This window comes from Lagopus muta, chromosome 6 (assembly GCF_023343835.1).
Source record: "Lagopus muta isolate bLagMut1 chromosome 6, bLagMut1 primary, whole genome shotgun sequence".
Lineage (NCBI taxonomy): Eukaryota > Metazoa > Chordata > Aves > Galliformes > Phasianidae > Lagopus > Lagopus muta.
Genome location: NC_064438.1, coordinates 44,409,413 through 44,425,846, shown reverse-complemented (window position 1 = coordinate 44,425,846; position 16,434 = coordinate 44,409,413). Strand labels below are relative to the sequence as shown.

Genomic DNA, 16,434 nt, shown 5'->3' with positions numbered 1-16,434 from the left:
TTTAACTCAGCGTCACGCGGAGACGGGCGGCACAGAGGGAGCGGGAATTTCCGGCTGCTCCACAACCGCGAGCAGGCGCGGGGTGTCGCCAAGATGGCGGGACCTCCCGGCCGCCAGGGGGCGCTGCGGCAGCCTGGCTCAGCGGGGCCGAGCGGAGGCAAACTGCGATTGGCTGCGCGGGTCATGTGAGGCGGAGGCCGTGCCGTTGACAATAAACATGGAGTCGATATTCCACGAGCGGGTGAGTGAGCGGTCGCGGTGGGTCCGGCGTTTCGATGAGGCGTCCCGCATATGCAGCGCCTTCGGTCGTCTGGCGGGGTGGAAGCGGGGATGTCCTCCGCAGGGACTTCTCGCGTTGGGCTCTCCGTAGCAGTTGTTGGGTATGCTCAGGTATGGCCTAAAGCTGCTGCTTCTCATCTGTGGCCGAGCACGGAGGCGAGCAGCGGGACGTGGGGCAGTTCTGCATTCCGGGTTCCGTGCGCTAACACGCTGCTCGCCGCCTCCGGAGTTGCCCGGTGTGGGTGTGCCGCCCGGCGGGAACGGCGCTGGGAGGGACGGCCCGCATCGCGTGCTGAGCGGCGCTTCCTGTTTTGGAGAGGAAATGCTTCTGGAAACTGCTGTGCTTCGCCAGGGCTCTCACGTACGGGCTGTGTGCGAGCTCTGTGTTACTACAGTACAGCTCCTTTTTCACCTGCTTTGCCAATGACTCTGCATCTTTGTTGTGTTGTAGGTGATACCGATTTCTAGCCGTTGTTCTTATGCGTAGTAGTTGGTTTAGTTAGCAAATAAAAAGAGTTAGCTGCACAATTCTGTTGGTTTTTGGGTTTTTTTTTAAATATATCATTATTTTTACATCAGTAGTAGAACATGGAGAGTGTTCTTTCAAGCTGGATTTGGGTAGCAAAACATGGCAAACATCATGAAGCTGCTGTTCAGAGGGTAAGAGCTGATTTTCAGTCATTATAACCCATGCTGCAGTAGCTTCAACTTCCAGCTGGGACTAGAAAATGAGTTCTAAGCAGAAGTGCATACCTTCCTTTTCTGTAGCCTTTCATGTACCAACCTGGCAACTGAAAGAAGGGTTTATCAGTAAACTGCTTTGTACTTTTGGAATAAACTGCTGAAACTGTAATGATCAAGCATACTACATTCAAAGAATTGGTATACCTTTAACTAAACAAAGACCCAAAACAGTGTTTCATTTGTAACAAGAGGGTGACAGTTGCAAAAAGTAGGACTGCTGCAGATTTGAGCCCCTATTATTAAAAAACTGGCCTTTTCTCTTAAAGGATCTGAGTGATTGAAACCACTGAAAGCAGGACAGCTGTTGAAACCAGGATAGGTTTCAATAAGGGGATTTCAGATTATGGAAAAATACCATATTCTCTGCACAGAAATACTGCAAATTACAAAACAAAAAGATGTGTTTTATGCACTTACAGTATGTACAGATTGTCATTTTATTTTTAAGATGAATTTTTTTCTGTACAAGTATAGAGGGGCCCTTTCAAAGAAATTAGGGCCTAAGCTTATGTATGGGAACTGCTAAGTCACGGCCTGAACCTCTGATTGATCACCTGAGGTGAGCCATGAGTCAGCCAGAGGAGCACAGCTGAAGGCAATTCACCTGTGCTGCCGGAAGGGGTGGAGCCAGGCTGCACCCCTCCTGGACCTATTTAAGAGCTGGCTACCAGAGGGGAAGGATCTCTTCTGGAGATCTCCTCTTTTGGTGTCTTCTGGTGAGCTCAACCCAAGGGTAAGCTCTTCCACTTATTCTCTTTTTGTGATCGTTGTCTGCTTTGCCTTACTCTCTTGATTATATTGCGATTATAGCATCTTGATATCTATTGATTATACACAATTATATTGTGATTATAACATCTTGGTTATGCAGCTCATTTTTTTCAAAGGTATCTTGGGGTTGGTTTGTTCCTAATTACTTACGTGCTTATGGTGAAAACAATCTGTGACTGTGAGCAGGTTCCCCTGTTTTAGTTGTACGATGGGACCAGCAGCAGGAATGTGCTCCCAACAGGGCAGGAGTTGCTGTTTAGTCTGGAGTTTCTTGTGGGATAAACACGAGCTGGAGCAGCTGTGGAAGATGAGGTTTCAGAATTCCATTGTACCTTGGCTGTACAGCTGGTCTAGCTTTAACTCAGTGTTCAGTTGAGTGATGATGCCCTCAGAAAGTACTGTAATCTGAAGTTCTAGGGCTCCTGCTGTAAGGGAGACCACAGGAGGTTTGTGCTCCTGACTTGTATGTTGGAAGGGTGGATGTTTAAATAATATTCCTACAAAGCACGCTTTTGGATTCTTACTTTCTGTAGGTTTTGGCAGAGGTGAGAGGCTGGTTTTGATTCCTTGAAGACTTTGTTTTGTTTCCAACATGTTTGTTCTGATGTATGTTCTTAATGTTAGTATAAACGAGCACTGATACAAACAAAGAGGAGAGCTGCTTTTTATAACTGGTGTTAAACTGTCTTGTGCTTGTAGGTTAGTTATTTTTTTAGAGAGAGATTGCTTTTCATGGGAAACTGTAATTTCTCTTTTTGTGAAGTCCTGTTTTTCTTCAAAGTCTCAATGCTCTGTTTTCCTTCAGCCACATGTGGAAAGCAGATTTTTGATGGCCACACCTGACAGGGAGCACAAGTTTAACAAAGAGCGAGAGCATTTCTTGTGGAGAGTGTTTGTTACTGGGAATTGAAGATGAAAAAAAGAAAAAGAGTTTCCTATTTCACATGGTGATGATTTGAAGGGAGCAGAATCCATTCTCCTGATGGTTGTAAAGTACCTGTGTGACTTGGATAAGCTGTAGGTGATTTTTATGCTGTTTCCCAAAACATTTTCACTTGGAGTTTATTTTCTTCCAGGAAATGAAATGTTTGTTTTCTTTTTTGTCCTCAGATTTAAGGAGCAGAGGAATGTATTCTACTGCTCACACTGTTACAAATCTGGAAAAAAATACAGTATTCTGGGGAGTAGGGGCTGGAGGAAAAGTTTGCTGGGATACAGTCATTGAATGTTTTTGCAGAGCACATCATTAACATCGGTTTGTTATTGTTTTGACATTGTTTTTTTTATTTTTCTCCTTTTCCAATATTAGCAAGAAGGCTCATTATGTGCTCAGCACTGTCTGAATAATTTGCTGCAAGGAGAGTACTTTAGTCCTGTTGAGTTATCCTCCATTGCACAGCAGTTGGATGAGGAAGAAAGAATGAGAATGGCAGAGGGAGGAGTGTCTAGTGAAGAATATAGAACATTTTTACAGGTAAAATCTGAATGTGACATTGCACGGTGTTTGCATAAAATCTAATACTGTGTAGCAAAGGCCTCCTATTCTTTCATAGTTACAAAAGGTTCATTTTCTATTGCTGACATTTGGAAGTTTGCTGATACTTCCTTTCAAGCATTTCAGTTTTGAGGTTTAAATGTTATTTCTACAACATTGTAGTGCTTCTACAGGAGCTATGTTATCCTCATCTTAAGGATAGGAAGGTCAGGCATGGCAAGGAGAAGAGTAAGAGATTGACCATTTGTTTTAGTAAGCCAGGGGTAGAGATGGTAACCTGTACCTGTCTGTCCTTTAAGCAGTAAATATTTGTAATTTGAAGGTTTGAGTTATTAATGAAAATGTAGGTGTTGTAATCAGCATGCAGAGTAGAATATATCTTGTTACTGCTTTATTTATGTACAGTTGTATCTTTTTTATGTGAAATTCTTTCTGAACTTTTGTGCTTACACGACTTTTAATTTTCTTTCCCCCAACCTCATGCTGAGCAGCAGCCTTCTGTAAACATGGATGACAGTGGATTCTTCTCAATTCAAGTAAGCAGTGCTCTACGCTGGCATATTTTTTTTTCTTTATGGAATATATGTGCTGTTGTATAATTTAAATGACATTGAACTATTATCTAGTTTCTATTTTACAGGCTTAATGGCTTGAATCTTGAATTACATTAAGAGCAGTGGTGATCTGTGTTTGTTCTTTAGGGTGGTATGGTTTGGGTACAGTTGGACTTGGTGATCTTGAAGGTCTTTTCCAACCTGAGCAATTCTGTGATTCAGTTTATGGGCCTTTAAATAAAGAGTCAAAGCATAGCCTCCCTTGGTTGTGATACCACACCTGCTTGCAATAAGCTTGCTTTCCAAATTGCTGATTATGGGCTACAGGTGAAAAAAGAGACTTGAGATCGTCTTCTCAAATTATAGACTGTAAAGTTTTTGGCAGTGGTTACAGAATTATTGCCATGATTTGCAGAATGAGAGAAGCTGCAGTATCTGTGTTCCAGTTTTTACAGTTCTCTCAGGGCACTTTGAATTGTGGTTTTTTAATGTTTTTTTTCCTTTTTTTTTTTTGCTTTGCTTTTAAAGGAATGGGAAAATAATAGGAAATATGTTAACCAGAATAAAAAGGTGGTATTGAACACTAAACTGGGTCTTGTGTCTAGACTGGAGCTGTTAAGAAAATTCTGCACCTTTAGCTGTCTCTCTCTTTCAGAGGTGCTTTTCATTGCTGCAGGATAGAAAATGCTTCCTTATATTCTGTACCCTTCCATCCTGTCACTGCTTAGCGTGCTTGCTATGTAATTGGCTGACAGAAAGGAGGATGAATTGCTGATTTAAAATTTTCTACAGTGTTACTGCAAGTAGCTTTAAGAGTTATTGTAAAAGAATTTGGTAGTTACCTTTTATTTTCAGATTTGCTGATTATCTATCAAAGTCACTTTGAATATTCTAATAAGTTGAGAAGATTCTTATTTAGAAGCCTTAAGACATAGTGACTTCCAGGGTTTTGTTATACAGCTATTTGCTTGCAGTACAGTAGAAACTGTAAGTCTTTAGATTGATCAGCAAGCCTTGATGGACAGACAGCTCTTGAAAATCAACTGGAGCTGTCAACCTAAAAATGCTATCAGTAAGCCAGTACTAATGAAACTGACTTGATGATGTGACATTCAAGTGGTGCAAATGCCAAATAGTTACTGGGGGGATAGATGACTTTGTACTTAGAAAGAGAGGGCAAACAGAGCAGTGTGTGGAGAACAGAGAGATGACAACATAGGCAGTAGCTGTGGGAGGTGAAATTATAGCTTTGACTATGTTTTGACTATAATTTACAGCAGTAAGTTTATTAACATGTCTTAGTTAAATCACAACTTTGATATTCCCCCTTAGATAATGGTAGGCATGTTATATTTGCATGTAGATTGATGAGGGTGGCATTTTGAATAATGTGATTCCTAATTTTCCCTGCAGGATTTTGAGATGAAAGCTTTATGAGGACGATAAGTGTTTGTAGCAGCTAAAATGGTTGCTCTTGCTCAAGTTAGATCGGATAGGTTTGACTCAAAAAGTGTTGTTGATTTTTTTTTTTTGTTCGTTTGTTTGTTTTGACAGGTTATAAGCAATGCCTTGAAAGTGTGGGGTTTAGAACTAATCCTCTTCAACAGCCCAGAGTATCAGAGGCTTGGGATCGACCCTATGTAAGAATTTTTGTTGTCATCGTTTTTTAAGCACGATTTCCTTTAATTTTAGGAAAAATACTGAAAAACAGTTATTGATTTCTTTAAAATCAGTATTGAAGCTCTGTTGCATTCTCGTTTATTTTCTTACACCCTGATCCTTTGACATTTTTTCTTCTTTTGAGGGTGTATATGAGCACCTCTCCTCTGTGCCTTTGACATCTCAGTATCTGTGGCATCACAACTATATGAGATCTCAGTAATGCCGATGTGATGAAAAAGACAATTTCATAAATATTATAAGTTATAAAAGCAGTATGAGTACTCTGTAGCATCAAATCAACAGTTTTATTACTGAAAGTTTGTTTTGTAAGTTTAAATTAGTGGTGGCAAAGAACTGAAAACATTAATATGCACTCAATATTATTTAATTTTATCTATACCTTTTGTTTTTCTTTTTACAGAAATGAAAAATCATTTATTTGTAATTATAAGGAACACTGGTTTACAGTTCGAAAGTTAGGAAAACAGGTGACACTGTCTTTTTTTATTTAAAAATTGACTTCAGAATGGGGGTGGAAGAAGTGGTTTCAAGTGGACCATGTGTTGGCCTTTTGCAGGCTTTTTCTGCGATTTGGTTTAATAGTAGATATAAATAAATGAGTAAATGTTTGTTATATCAAATGCCAGGCAGCTTCCCTTGAATTTTAGTTTGGGGAAATGTCCTAGGATCATTTCCCTAGTGAAGCTGTTCTATAGGAAATTGTAGCTGAGGCAGTCCTTGTGACCTCTTAAGTTCTCTCCTTCTTTCTATGTGTGAAGCAACAGAAAAAAATTATGATTTGAAAGTTGTACTAATGAATATTAATAATTGCAGGTATTTAAGGGTATCCAAGGGATAAGGCTGGGCAAGGTAGAATCACAACTTTCCACTATTGTAAAAATCAATCTGAAGCAGCTGTATTATAAGCAGAAAATAACTATTAAAGGTAAAGAACAGCCATACACATGCATAGTACCTATATAATAGCACAAATCACACACAGATCTCCTGTAATGCCAGTGCAGTCTTTTTTTCAGTAACTGATGATTGTTCTGGATTGTACTGCATAAGCTCTTATGCAACAGAAATCAATTGGTTTGGTGTGGTGTTTTGGGTTTGATTTTTTTTGTTTGTTTTTTGTTGTTGTTGTTTCTGTTTTTTTTTTTTGTCATAGAAAGTGTCCCATAAAATAAGCATTCAAATTCTGAAATTTGCAGAATATATATAATATAGAAATAAGCAGAAGTTGACTTACCCATTTGATGTTCCAAGTGGTGACTACTTATGTTGGCATCCAATTTAAAAGAACTGCAATTTTGCCCATGAATAAGCAAACTAAATTCCACAGTTCTGGTGCAGTTCGAGAGTTTGGCTGATAATTGTTTACAGGCATTTTTTTGGTGTATTCGAAATTGAAGAGGCTGAATGGCCTTTAAAGGGTTGGATAAGCTCCCTGGTAAAAATTATAGCCAGCTGAAACTTGTTTGAGACACTGTTCTAGCCTACAACATGTTTAATTGGAGGGGGGATGCATTTGTTTTCTCACATGGTTTGTAGCCAAACAAAGAAAACAAGGTTCTGTTCACTAGAGAGTAATGAGAAGGGAGAGACAAAACAAATTGACTTACTGCTTTCAGCTGTTTCTTTTCTGTTACAGTTATAGCAGTTAGTTCTCCAAACTTTTGTCCTCCACACTTCTAATAGTTTATCAGTAATCTGTCTGTCGCATATGTTCACATAACTTTTTAATTCTTTACCCATTCCTACGCTGTTTGTTTTCTTTACCTTATCTTAGTGGAACAGGGGCTTTTGACTGACAATTTAAGAATGGTAGATAGTTGACTCTGAATTCACCAGGTGAATTACAGTTTGGCCCTGACTGCAAGTGTAGAATTGCATATTTGATAGTTTATGCAGACAGATGAATTTTTGTGATAAGAGATAAAACTCTTCTGTCTGAAATGGTGTGTTCTCGTTCAAATTGGTAATGTTGAATGGGTATGGAATATAAAAAATATTCTTCAAATTGATTGCTGTATAAATGGAATACACCAGGTAGACCATTTTGCCATACATATTGAGTATATTTTCTCCCTAGTGGAAATATTATATGTAATGAATTGTCTTCAGGCATCTGAAAATAATCTGTGACCCATATTGTAATGTGTACATGCATAACTGGCATATTAAATCTTAAGTTCATTTTTATAAATATTAACAGTTATCTCCCAGAGATGTGAACAATAATTCGCAGTATCATCATCTGATAAAGGCAGCATGTTTAATTAATACAGTGAATTCAATTTCTGTTTCCTGTAACTACAAATATATTAAGATAGTGTTAGCTTTAGAACTTCTTTCTTCATGTATTCCTGAACTGTTTAAAAAAAAAAAAAAGAGCATTTTACAACTATGCCTGAAGTGATTATTCTGCCATCCTTAGATTTGTGTTGGTCTGCTTGCATGCTACCAGTGTTCAGAAAAGAGAGAGAGCATGCAGTCACTTACATGCTTCAGATCTCCTGTTAGCTGAAGAGATTTTGAAGGGAAACTTTGAGCAGTATAGTTATTGTGCTTCAATAGACTTCTAACTTGATGATTTATTTTATTTGGTGATTTTATTTTATTTTAGAAAATGACCACAATGTACAGAAATGGATAACTGAGTTGTCTTTATGCTAATTTGTTCTCTCAAACTTTTTCTTAATTGCAGTGGTTTAACTTGAACTCTCTCTTGATGGGTCCAGAGCTAATATCAGATACATATCTTGCACTTTTCTTGGCACAATTACAACAGGAAGGTAATAGTAACTTGCAGATGTTAAGTCTCTTTAATTAAAAGCAGGTAATCATTATTTATTAGAAGTTATGTATTCAGTTAACTATCCTTGGGTTATTTCACTATTTCAATAATGAAACTAAGTTCGTGTAATGAGAGTTTGAACCTTAATTTTAATAAACCACAGACCACTGTATTCCATATAAGTTTATATTTCACATAATTTACGTGTGCAGCTTAATGCTGTAGACCTATGATTTGTTTTTCAGGTTATTCCATATTTGTAGTAAAAGGTGACCTGCCAGACTGTGAGGCTGATCAGCTGTTGCAGATGATTCGAGTTCAGCAGGTGCAGCGACCAAAACTAATTGGAGAAGAGACTGCGCAGTCAAGAGACCAGAGGTAAGGTAAACAGACTTTTAATAATGTTCAGTAAGATTTGTTTCCATGATTAATGCCTATGTGGAAACAAACCCTTTAAGATGTAATTAAAAGTACCTCAAGATCAATGTGTTCTATTGCACACTATAAAGCCAAATTAGTAGATGACCTAGTTTCAATGGGGACAGAGTTGATTTTCTTCATAGTGTATGGTATAATGTTATGTTTTGGCTTTGGGACTAGAACAGTGTTGATAATACACTGATGTTTTAATTCTTGCTGTGCAGTGCTGCACAAAGCCAAGGACATTTCAGCTTCTCATACTGTCCTGCCAGTGAAGGGCTGGGGGAGAAGCACAAGCAGCTGGGAGGTTAGCTAGGCAGGTTAGCTGACCCAAACTGGCCAAAGGAATCTTTCGTATCTTATGACAGAAGAATTCAGAGGAATTAATTTAGAATGAATTCATTATTATTACTTCCACTTCATAAACTATGGTGTTGTAAACAAATGTCATAAAAACAGTAAGCTACTTGGCAGTGATGTGAAATTACATATAGTTTGCAGAGGATTTTTTGCTGTAGTGTTATCATCAAAGGTTCCTGAGGAGAGACCATGTACACTTTTATCTGTGGGTTTGACTGTCTTACTTGAAATAGGTTCAAATAAAATTCATGTCTTTCCATAGCACTTTTGATTTTGAAGTTTCTCCTGTAAAGTAAATTCTCATCAACTTATAAGCATATATTCATGGTTTTGGTATTTTCATTTCTATAGCTGAAAACTATTCTTGCAATTCCTTCAAAATGTTTTTTTTTTTTTGTATAGAAATAAGAAAATATTTCTGATTTTCGTAAGTCACTTTTTGTCAAAGTTAAAAATATAAGTAGTTGAGTCAGCACAAACTACTTTAAATCTCAGTAGAAGTAAGCACGACTGTGGTTTGAGTATTATAAATGTATCAACTTCACAGGCTACCTAGAAGTGATGTGGACCAAGCGATAGAAGTTAGCCATCCTTTTGATGGGACAAGCATGTTAGATGAAGATGAGGAGAATTTTCAAAGAGCTCTGGCTTTAAGTAGGCAAGAAATTGATATGGAAGATGAAGAAGCTGATCTTCGTAGAGCCATTCAACTCAGCATGCAAGGTACAGTGCTTTTTTAAATTGCAGTGTTCTTGCTGCTCGCACTTTAGCAGCTAGTGAAATCAACTTCAGACAGCTGTTTTCAGCAGGCTTCAAGCTCTGAAAAGACTGGCTTTGAGGCATAGAAGGATAATCCAAACTTGTATCTATCTCCTTCCTGCTGTTTGAAAAGTTACAACTTCTACATTAACACTGATTTTTAGGAGGCAAGAACAAGTAGGGAGGGAGGAGTGAAAGGAATCAATTCTGGGATGAGAAAGTGACAGTGAACTTAGCGTAGGTGCTTCTTTCACTAACAAGTCTGTTTTCATCAAGTGTGAAGAATGATGCGTTTGGGTTGGGTTTTTTTCTTAATATAAAAACAAATTTAAAAAGTGGGCTATAATTTTACTGTAATTAGTAGGATATGGCTTGTTCTGATTTTTAGGTAGTCGTCAAAATGAGTTCTCAAACTCGTTACCACAGAATGCTTCTCAGCCACCACACACCAGTCAGACAGACTCTCTTTCTTCAGAAGATCTGCGCAGGAGGAGACAAGCATATTTTGAAAAGTAAAGTAGCTGATAGAAAACTAAATCTGCATTTGGAAGTAAATGTCTTATTGTTCAGTGCTTTTGGGCTGTGGGTGTATTTCTCTCAGAGATCCAGCTTGATTTTAACCCTTAACCTGTTTTCGTAGCAGTACTAGAATTTTGCTATTCCCATGCGTTCTTCAGAAATGAAGCCTGTAAATAAAAGGGGATCTGTTAGTAGTGTGCCATCAGTCTTATGAAGGAAAGCAAATATGTTAGAGTATTTCTACTGCTGTGAATAATTTCCATAATTATTTTCCTGAAGAATACTCTTCCTCTAAGACTTCTCTAAGACTGGAAATGATTTCTCTCATGAACATCACACAAAGATTTTCTAGATGCTACTTCATTTTTTTGTTTCTGGAGCGCTGCCTTAATACATATTTGTGGTTTTATTGTAGTCTTCGCTTGTCTTATTTCCCAGTGATGGAAGAAATTTAGATAAGGGAGAAATGCTGCAGAGAGGAGGTGATAGGTATTGCATGAGAGGATAGTAATGCAGAATGCCTGAATTCTGGAAAACAGGCCTGTAATTTGGAATATCAGCTATCCCTATGTGAGGCTTAGTGGAGGAAGCAATTAAACAGATTTGAGGTGGTGTGGGTGGGTCTGTATTTCGAACGGCAGCTTATACATATAACTCTTGGCCTTCCTTGACAATGAAATAGACTTGATATAGGAGTTGTACTGATCTTAATTCTACTTTTCTTTAAATTTATAATTATTTCAGGCAGCAACAGCAGATAGAACAGCAGGATCTGACCCTGAACCTACATGATAAACCAACTATAAACTCAAGCACTCTGGAAGCTGATCCAGGTAATGTTTTTTAAACTTACTTCCAACATTAAAATATATTTTATTTACCTTTGTAAATAAATATGTCAGTATATTTTATTTACCTTTGTATTGTGCTCTGCTTCCTCGCTTTCCTTACCTGCCTTATTTCTTACCCCAGCAGTGGTTCAGACTGTGCATCACAGTCATTACTCTTTTTGGCAGAAGGGAAGGGTCACTTTCTTGAAATGTCTGTTTTGTTGTGAATGTCAGTACCCTGTTCCAGGGTGAACTATTAGACTGAGCTCTGGCTGTGCTTTTTGTTATTTAGTTTGGCTGGGACAGAGTAGGTATGGACAAAAGGAGCAAAGAAAGCATTTAATTACAGATTCAGTTGAGAGCTGAATCTGTGCATTTATTACAATTTGTGTATGTCTGTTTTCTTTAGGAGGTGATATGAGTGAGGAGGACATGCTTCAAGCAGCTATGAATATGTCGCTGGAATCTGCTAGAAACCACTTGAGTACAGAAGAGAAGAAATGACATCGTAATTTTTCCCCTCTATTGTCAAAACACTACGTCTCTGTTACAATTTTACTGTGTGGATGTTGCACAAGCTGGGTTCATTTCAGAGTTCTGGAAGCAGGAATGAAAGGTTGGCTGGAGCTCAGAGTTTAGAGGGAATCTGCAAATACGAAAAGTTTGCACTAATTTAGAAAACCATAGCACTCCTACTACAAGAGTAACAGTATTGAAGTTACTTACGTTACTCTTGATCAAACATGCACATGTAGCAGCTGTAACTTGCATTAAAAAAGTTTGTTTTGAAAAATTCTATGGAGAACACAAGGTGCCAAAAATTGGTATCAACCACTTTTTTTTCCATACTAATACAAAAATAGAAGTAATAAATTGTATTCATAAGTTGCTAGATATAAGAAAATACTTCAAATGGGGAAAAAAAAAAACCAACTAGATTCTTGTAACTTGTTCTGTGATTCGTTCTTCAAATGACTTGATGTCAACTTTTTGGTCCTGCTGTCTGCTTTTGAAATGACCCACCCTGCAGGAGAAACCTAAATCTGTAAATGTATTGCTTGGCAATTAAACAGAAAATCTCCAGTGTACTGTAGATCATGACATTCACTGAAAGATTCCAGAGTGCTTCTGATGTTCTAACACTTTCTGGTTTTACTTTTAGTTTTACTTGTAGTTTCCAAGTTCGTGCTTGAGGTAGGATTTTTGCTTTGCCATTTTGTCTTTTTGTAAATAACTTTTTTTTAATGTTAGGTTAGGTTTTTTTTTTTTTAATGCTCCTTCTGGTTATACCACTGTTTTTATCATGAAAGTATCACAATGGGTTAAACAGGTTTTTCTTTTATATTTCTACTGCGTTATCTTTTCCTCTTCAACCCTTAATTCTGGCCTTTCAGTATCATAGAGCTGTAACTGAGTCTAGGAGAAAGGAAAATGGGGAAGATCTGGGTGCCATAAAATCAATGCCACATAAGTTGCATTCCTGCAGTCTACAATGACCTCTGTGCAAGTAGCTCTTCTAAGAATGAGTATTTATGTCTGTGTGGGTGCTCTTTCTGAAATGCTTTTTGACTGTCTGTCAGAATGTTGTAGCTTTTTCAGGAATGGCCTTTACTCATGCACCTTAAAAATTTTTTTATCATGCTGTTTCTGATGCTGAGGAAAAAAAAAAACAAAAAAACAAAAAAACACAGGGAGCAAAGGATGGGAGAGAGATTATTCTATTCATTGTAGTGCATTTGTTTTGATACCCAGGATGAATGTGTGATAGGGTGAACGAACTTGACTTCCAACTTAGTGCAGAAATTGATGTTTCATTTTACTAAATGGTGCTTGAAATACAAATTCTGTTTACACATAAATTATGTGGAAATATGTTATAGATACAGTATGCAAGCTGTATTCAATGCATTAACAGCACAGGCATTCTAAGAATATCTTTTGCAAATAAACCCAAATTTCTATATCAAAATATCCTAATGTAGTATCATTGCACAATAGTGACATATAAAATTAGTATTAGAACTTAATGGTAGTTAAATGGAAGTATGCATTCAGCATCAAGTAGTACTTACTTGAAAGGGCTCTTACCTCCCAGTAAATATTTGTTTACAGCAATGGTTTTTCTTGATAGGTTAGAATATTATATTATACATATAGAATGAATTCTGTTTTCCTGAATTTCCACTGCTGGGATGTGTAGTATGATGTGAATTTTGACATGACAGCACTACTTTTTAAGAAATTAAGATTTTGTTTTGTATATAATCCTATTCTGCACATGTAATCTCTATAATGTGCTGAAGTAATACAGCCAAGTAATGGCATTGAGAAGTCACGTGTGCAAATGCCATTTTGAAATGCTATATTTTTCAGGAGGTAGATTTGATTGAAATTTATATGAAACTGAAAACAGAAGAGGAGTATGTAAAGCAGTGAGTTATCTCTTTGCTTGTTTGCAAATTATCCACGACTTTAACTTCCCTTCCTTTGTTGTGCCATAAACTGACCCTGAAATCTCTCTCCTTTTAATAAATAGGTGTAGGCTGGCAGAGCTTGTTAATACTTACTTGATACTAGAACTCGGACCTTTTATCTTCTGTTACAAGAATATCATAAAAATACCATTTCTTTAGCTACATAGCATAGTGGTCCTGTATTTAAAAATTAAAAAAAAAAATTCCCTTGAATTGCATTAACTAACTTGTGACAATTACATCATAGAATCATAAAGCTTGTAAAAGACTTCCAGGATCATCTAGTCCATCTACCTACCACCAATATTGCACTCTAAACCATGCCCCTCAGTATTACATCTACCCTTTCTCTTAACACCTTCAGGGACAGTGACTCCACAACTTCCCTGAGTAACCTGTTTGAATATCTCACCACTCTTTCTGAGAATAAATTCTTTCTGCTATCTAATCTGACCCTCCCCTGGAGCACCTTTAGGTTTTTCCTCTCATCCTGTCCCTGTTACCTGGGAGAAGAGGCCGATCCACAACCTCCTTTCAGGCAGTTGCAGAGTGCTATAAGGTGTCTCCTGAGCCTCCTCTAGGCTAAACAATCCCACTTCCCTTAGCTATTTCATAAGATTTGTGTTCCAGACTCCTCACTTGCTTCTCTGGATGTAGTTTAGGGCCTCAACTGTCTGTCTTGTAGTGAGCGGCCCAAAACTGAACACAGTACTTGAGATGCAGCCTTGCTGGAGTTGAATACTCAATGGAGTCGAATTGGAGTTGAAAAGAGGGAGGATCACCTCCCTGCTTCTCCTGGCTGTATTGTTTCTCATGCAAGCTGGGATGCCCTTGGCTTTCTTCACTACCTGAGCACACTGCTGGCTTATGCTTAGCTGAGTATCAACTAACACCTCCAGATCCATTTCTGCTGTGCAGCTTTCCAGCCTATAGTGTTGCATGGGGGTGTTGTGACCAAAGTGCAGGACCCAGCACTTAGGCTTGTTGAACATCATCCCATTGGTCTCAGCCCAGCTATCCAGCCTGTTCAGGTCCCTCTGTAGAGCCTTTCTATTCTCAAGTAGTTAGTTCTAACCCCTAACTTGGTGCCATCTACAAACATACTGATGGTGCACTCAGTTCCCTCATCCAAATTATCAGTAAAGATATTAAATAGGATGGGCCCCAGTACTGACCCCTGGTACATGTTTTTTGTAATCACTAAAGTGTGGAGGTTTGCATTTGAGCTTTCATGTTGTTTTTTAAGTTACTCTACCCAAGTGTTTTAACCTGTGACGCTTATAAAGTAACAGTGCCTGAAAAGCACAAATGTGTGAGTCAGATTACAGGGCTAACCATGTTTCTTTCTGTGTAGAAACAGCATCACTCTACAAATATCAGTTTGGCATTCAGAGGAGTGTTAAGTTTGGTGAAGTATGCTTAACTGCCAAGTCAAGCAATTCAGAGGTAACAGTTAAAGCTAAGTGTGCTAATTGCACCAACACAAAAGACTAATTCTTGACAGAACATATTTTTTTGACCCAGTTCTAAAGTTCAAAATGTGTGGACCTGCCAAATTGTCAATAAAAAGCTGATCTTGTTTTCCTCTGTGTGCATTCTTTTAATGATAAACACTTCTCACTGTGTTTGAACTGTGCTGATAAATGTGGCATTTACTAATTTGGAACCTATTCCTAGTGAAACTGAAGAAGTTTTTTGTTTGTTTTTTTCTTTTTTCCACATAGCTATAAGCCAAAGTCTGATGTTAAAGAGCATACATTTATTTATTTTAATTGCAATAAGATATTTAAGGGGAATTCAGGCTTCATTCATGTGACAGATGTTTACTATTTTCCTCACGATCCATCTGACACAATTTGTGTTCTGCTTATAGAAATCAAAGTGGTAGGGGAATGAGTGATACTTCTGTTAGGTAGCTTGCAAAATAAGGCTGTAAGTATAATTCTGTAAACTGTTCTCATGGTTTTGTAATGAGGGCAGGATGAAGAAGTAATACAGTTGTGCTTGAATGCAGTTGTTGTTAGGCGTGGTATTAAGGATATGAATTTGTATTTACAAAATTTTCTGGCCTTGGAGCTAATCTGATAGAATACTGGCTTACTCCTCCTACCTTTGGGCTCTCTGCACTATTCAAACTTCAAAAAAACCATGAGCAGTGGGTTTAAATGTAATTTTCAGCTAGAGTTAATGTTTATTTTTTTTCATATGCGATTACTTTGCAGAATTCACACTATAAGGTGCCTATAAATTTCTCACCTGGAGTACTAAAACCATTACAATATTAAATCTCCAGTGGATTCTAATATTGGACTATTGCAGCTATTATGAATCTATAAAAGGGTGGGCAGTAGAGATAAGAACTGTGCTTAAAATAGCACCCACATAAGTAAGTGGTTCTATTTCCCTATCTTGGACAAATACTGTTGTCTGCAAGCTGCTTTGTTTTATTATAAAACTGACAATTCATAATATTATAAAGCTGACAATTCAGCTTTCAAAAAATGAACAACAGAGTTTTGAAGTTATTTTGAAGAATTTTTGAAGAATTTTTCTAGAATTTAGTAACTTCCAAACATAGGGATAAAAGTGAACAGATGGGGTTTTTCACTGATGAATGTTATGAAGAATTAGGTTTGGGAGCACCAGAACTCATATTTACAAGACATATAGCTGTACAATTCTTATTACCAACTTTAAAAGTTGGCTTTAAAGAAATAAAACATTTTAAAACATCCAAGAAAAGAAAAAATGTAACTGGAAACAT

General features: G+C 37.6%; 1 protein-coding gene across 5 annotated transcripts; it reads left to right on the top strand.

The window, feature by feature from the left end:
• The first annotated feature begins 34 nt into the window (after nt 1–34).
• Nucleotides 35–15,252, top strand: ATXN3 (ataxin 3). 5 transcript variants are annotated; one of them, XM_048948822.1, is made up of 12 exons: nt 35–241; nt 3,104–3,268; nt 3,781–3,825; nt 5,398–5,483; nt 5,927–5,993; nt 6,340–6,375; nt 8,219–8,306; nt 8,554–8,686; nt 9,636–9,811; nt 10,236–10,359; nt 11,111–11,199; nt 11,606–15,252. In XM_048948822.1, exons 1-12 carry the CDS (start codon nt 218–220, stop codon nt 11,698–11,700), a joined length of 1,128 nt encoding a protein of 375 aa, XP_048804779.1. In that variant the 5' UTR covers nt 35–217; the 3' UTR covers nt 11,701–15,252. The 5 variants fall into 5 exon arrangements, with proteins under 5 accessions (XP_048804779.1, XP_048804776.1, XP_048804775.1 ...); XM_048948819.1 differs by lacking the exon at nt 6,340–6,375; XM_048948818.1 differs by lacking the exons at nt 35–241; nt 6,340–6,375 and adding an exon at nt 249–390.
• Nucleotides 15,253–16,434: the final 1,182 nt, after the last annotated feature.

What these genes read in the sequence shown, in the direction of transcription:
- ATXN3 (XM_048948818.1), top strand. Translation starts at nt 292, where the DNA reads ATGCAGCGCCTTCGGTCGTCTGGCGGGGTGGAAGCGGGGATGTCCTCC. An exon ending in AATATAGAACATTTTTACAG is followed by an intron (nt 3,269 to 3,780) that starts GTAAAATCTGAA and finishes CATGCTGAGCAG; the next exon opens with CAGCCTTCTGTAAACATGGA. An exon ending in CACTCTGGAAGCTGATCCAG is followed by an intron (nt 11,200 to 11,605) that starts GTAATGTTTTTT and finishes TGTTTTCTTTAG; the next exon opens with GAGGTGATATGAGTGAGGAG.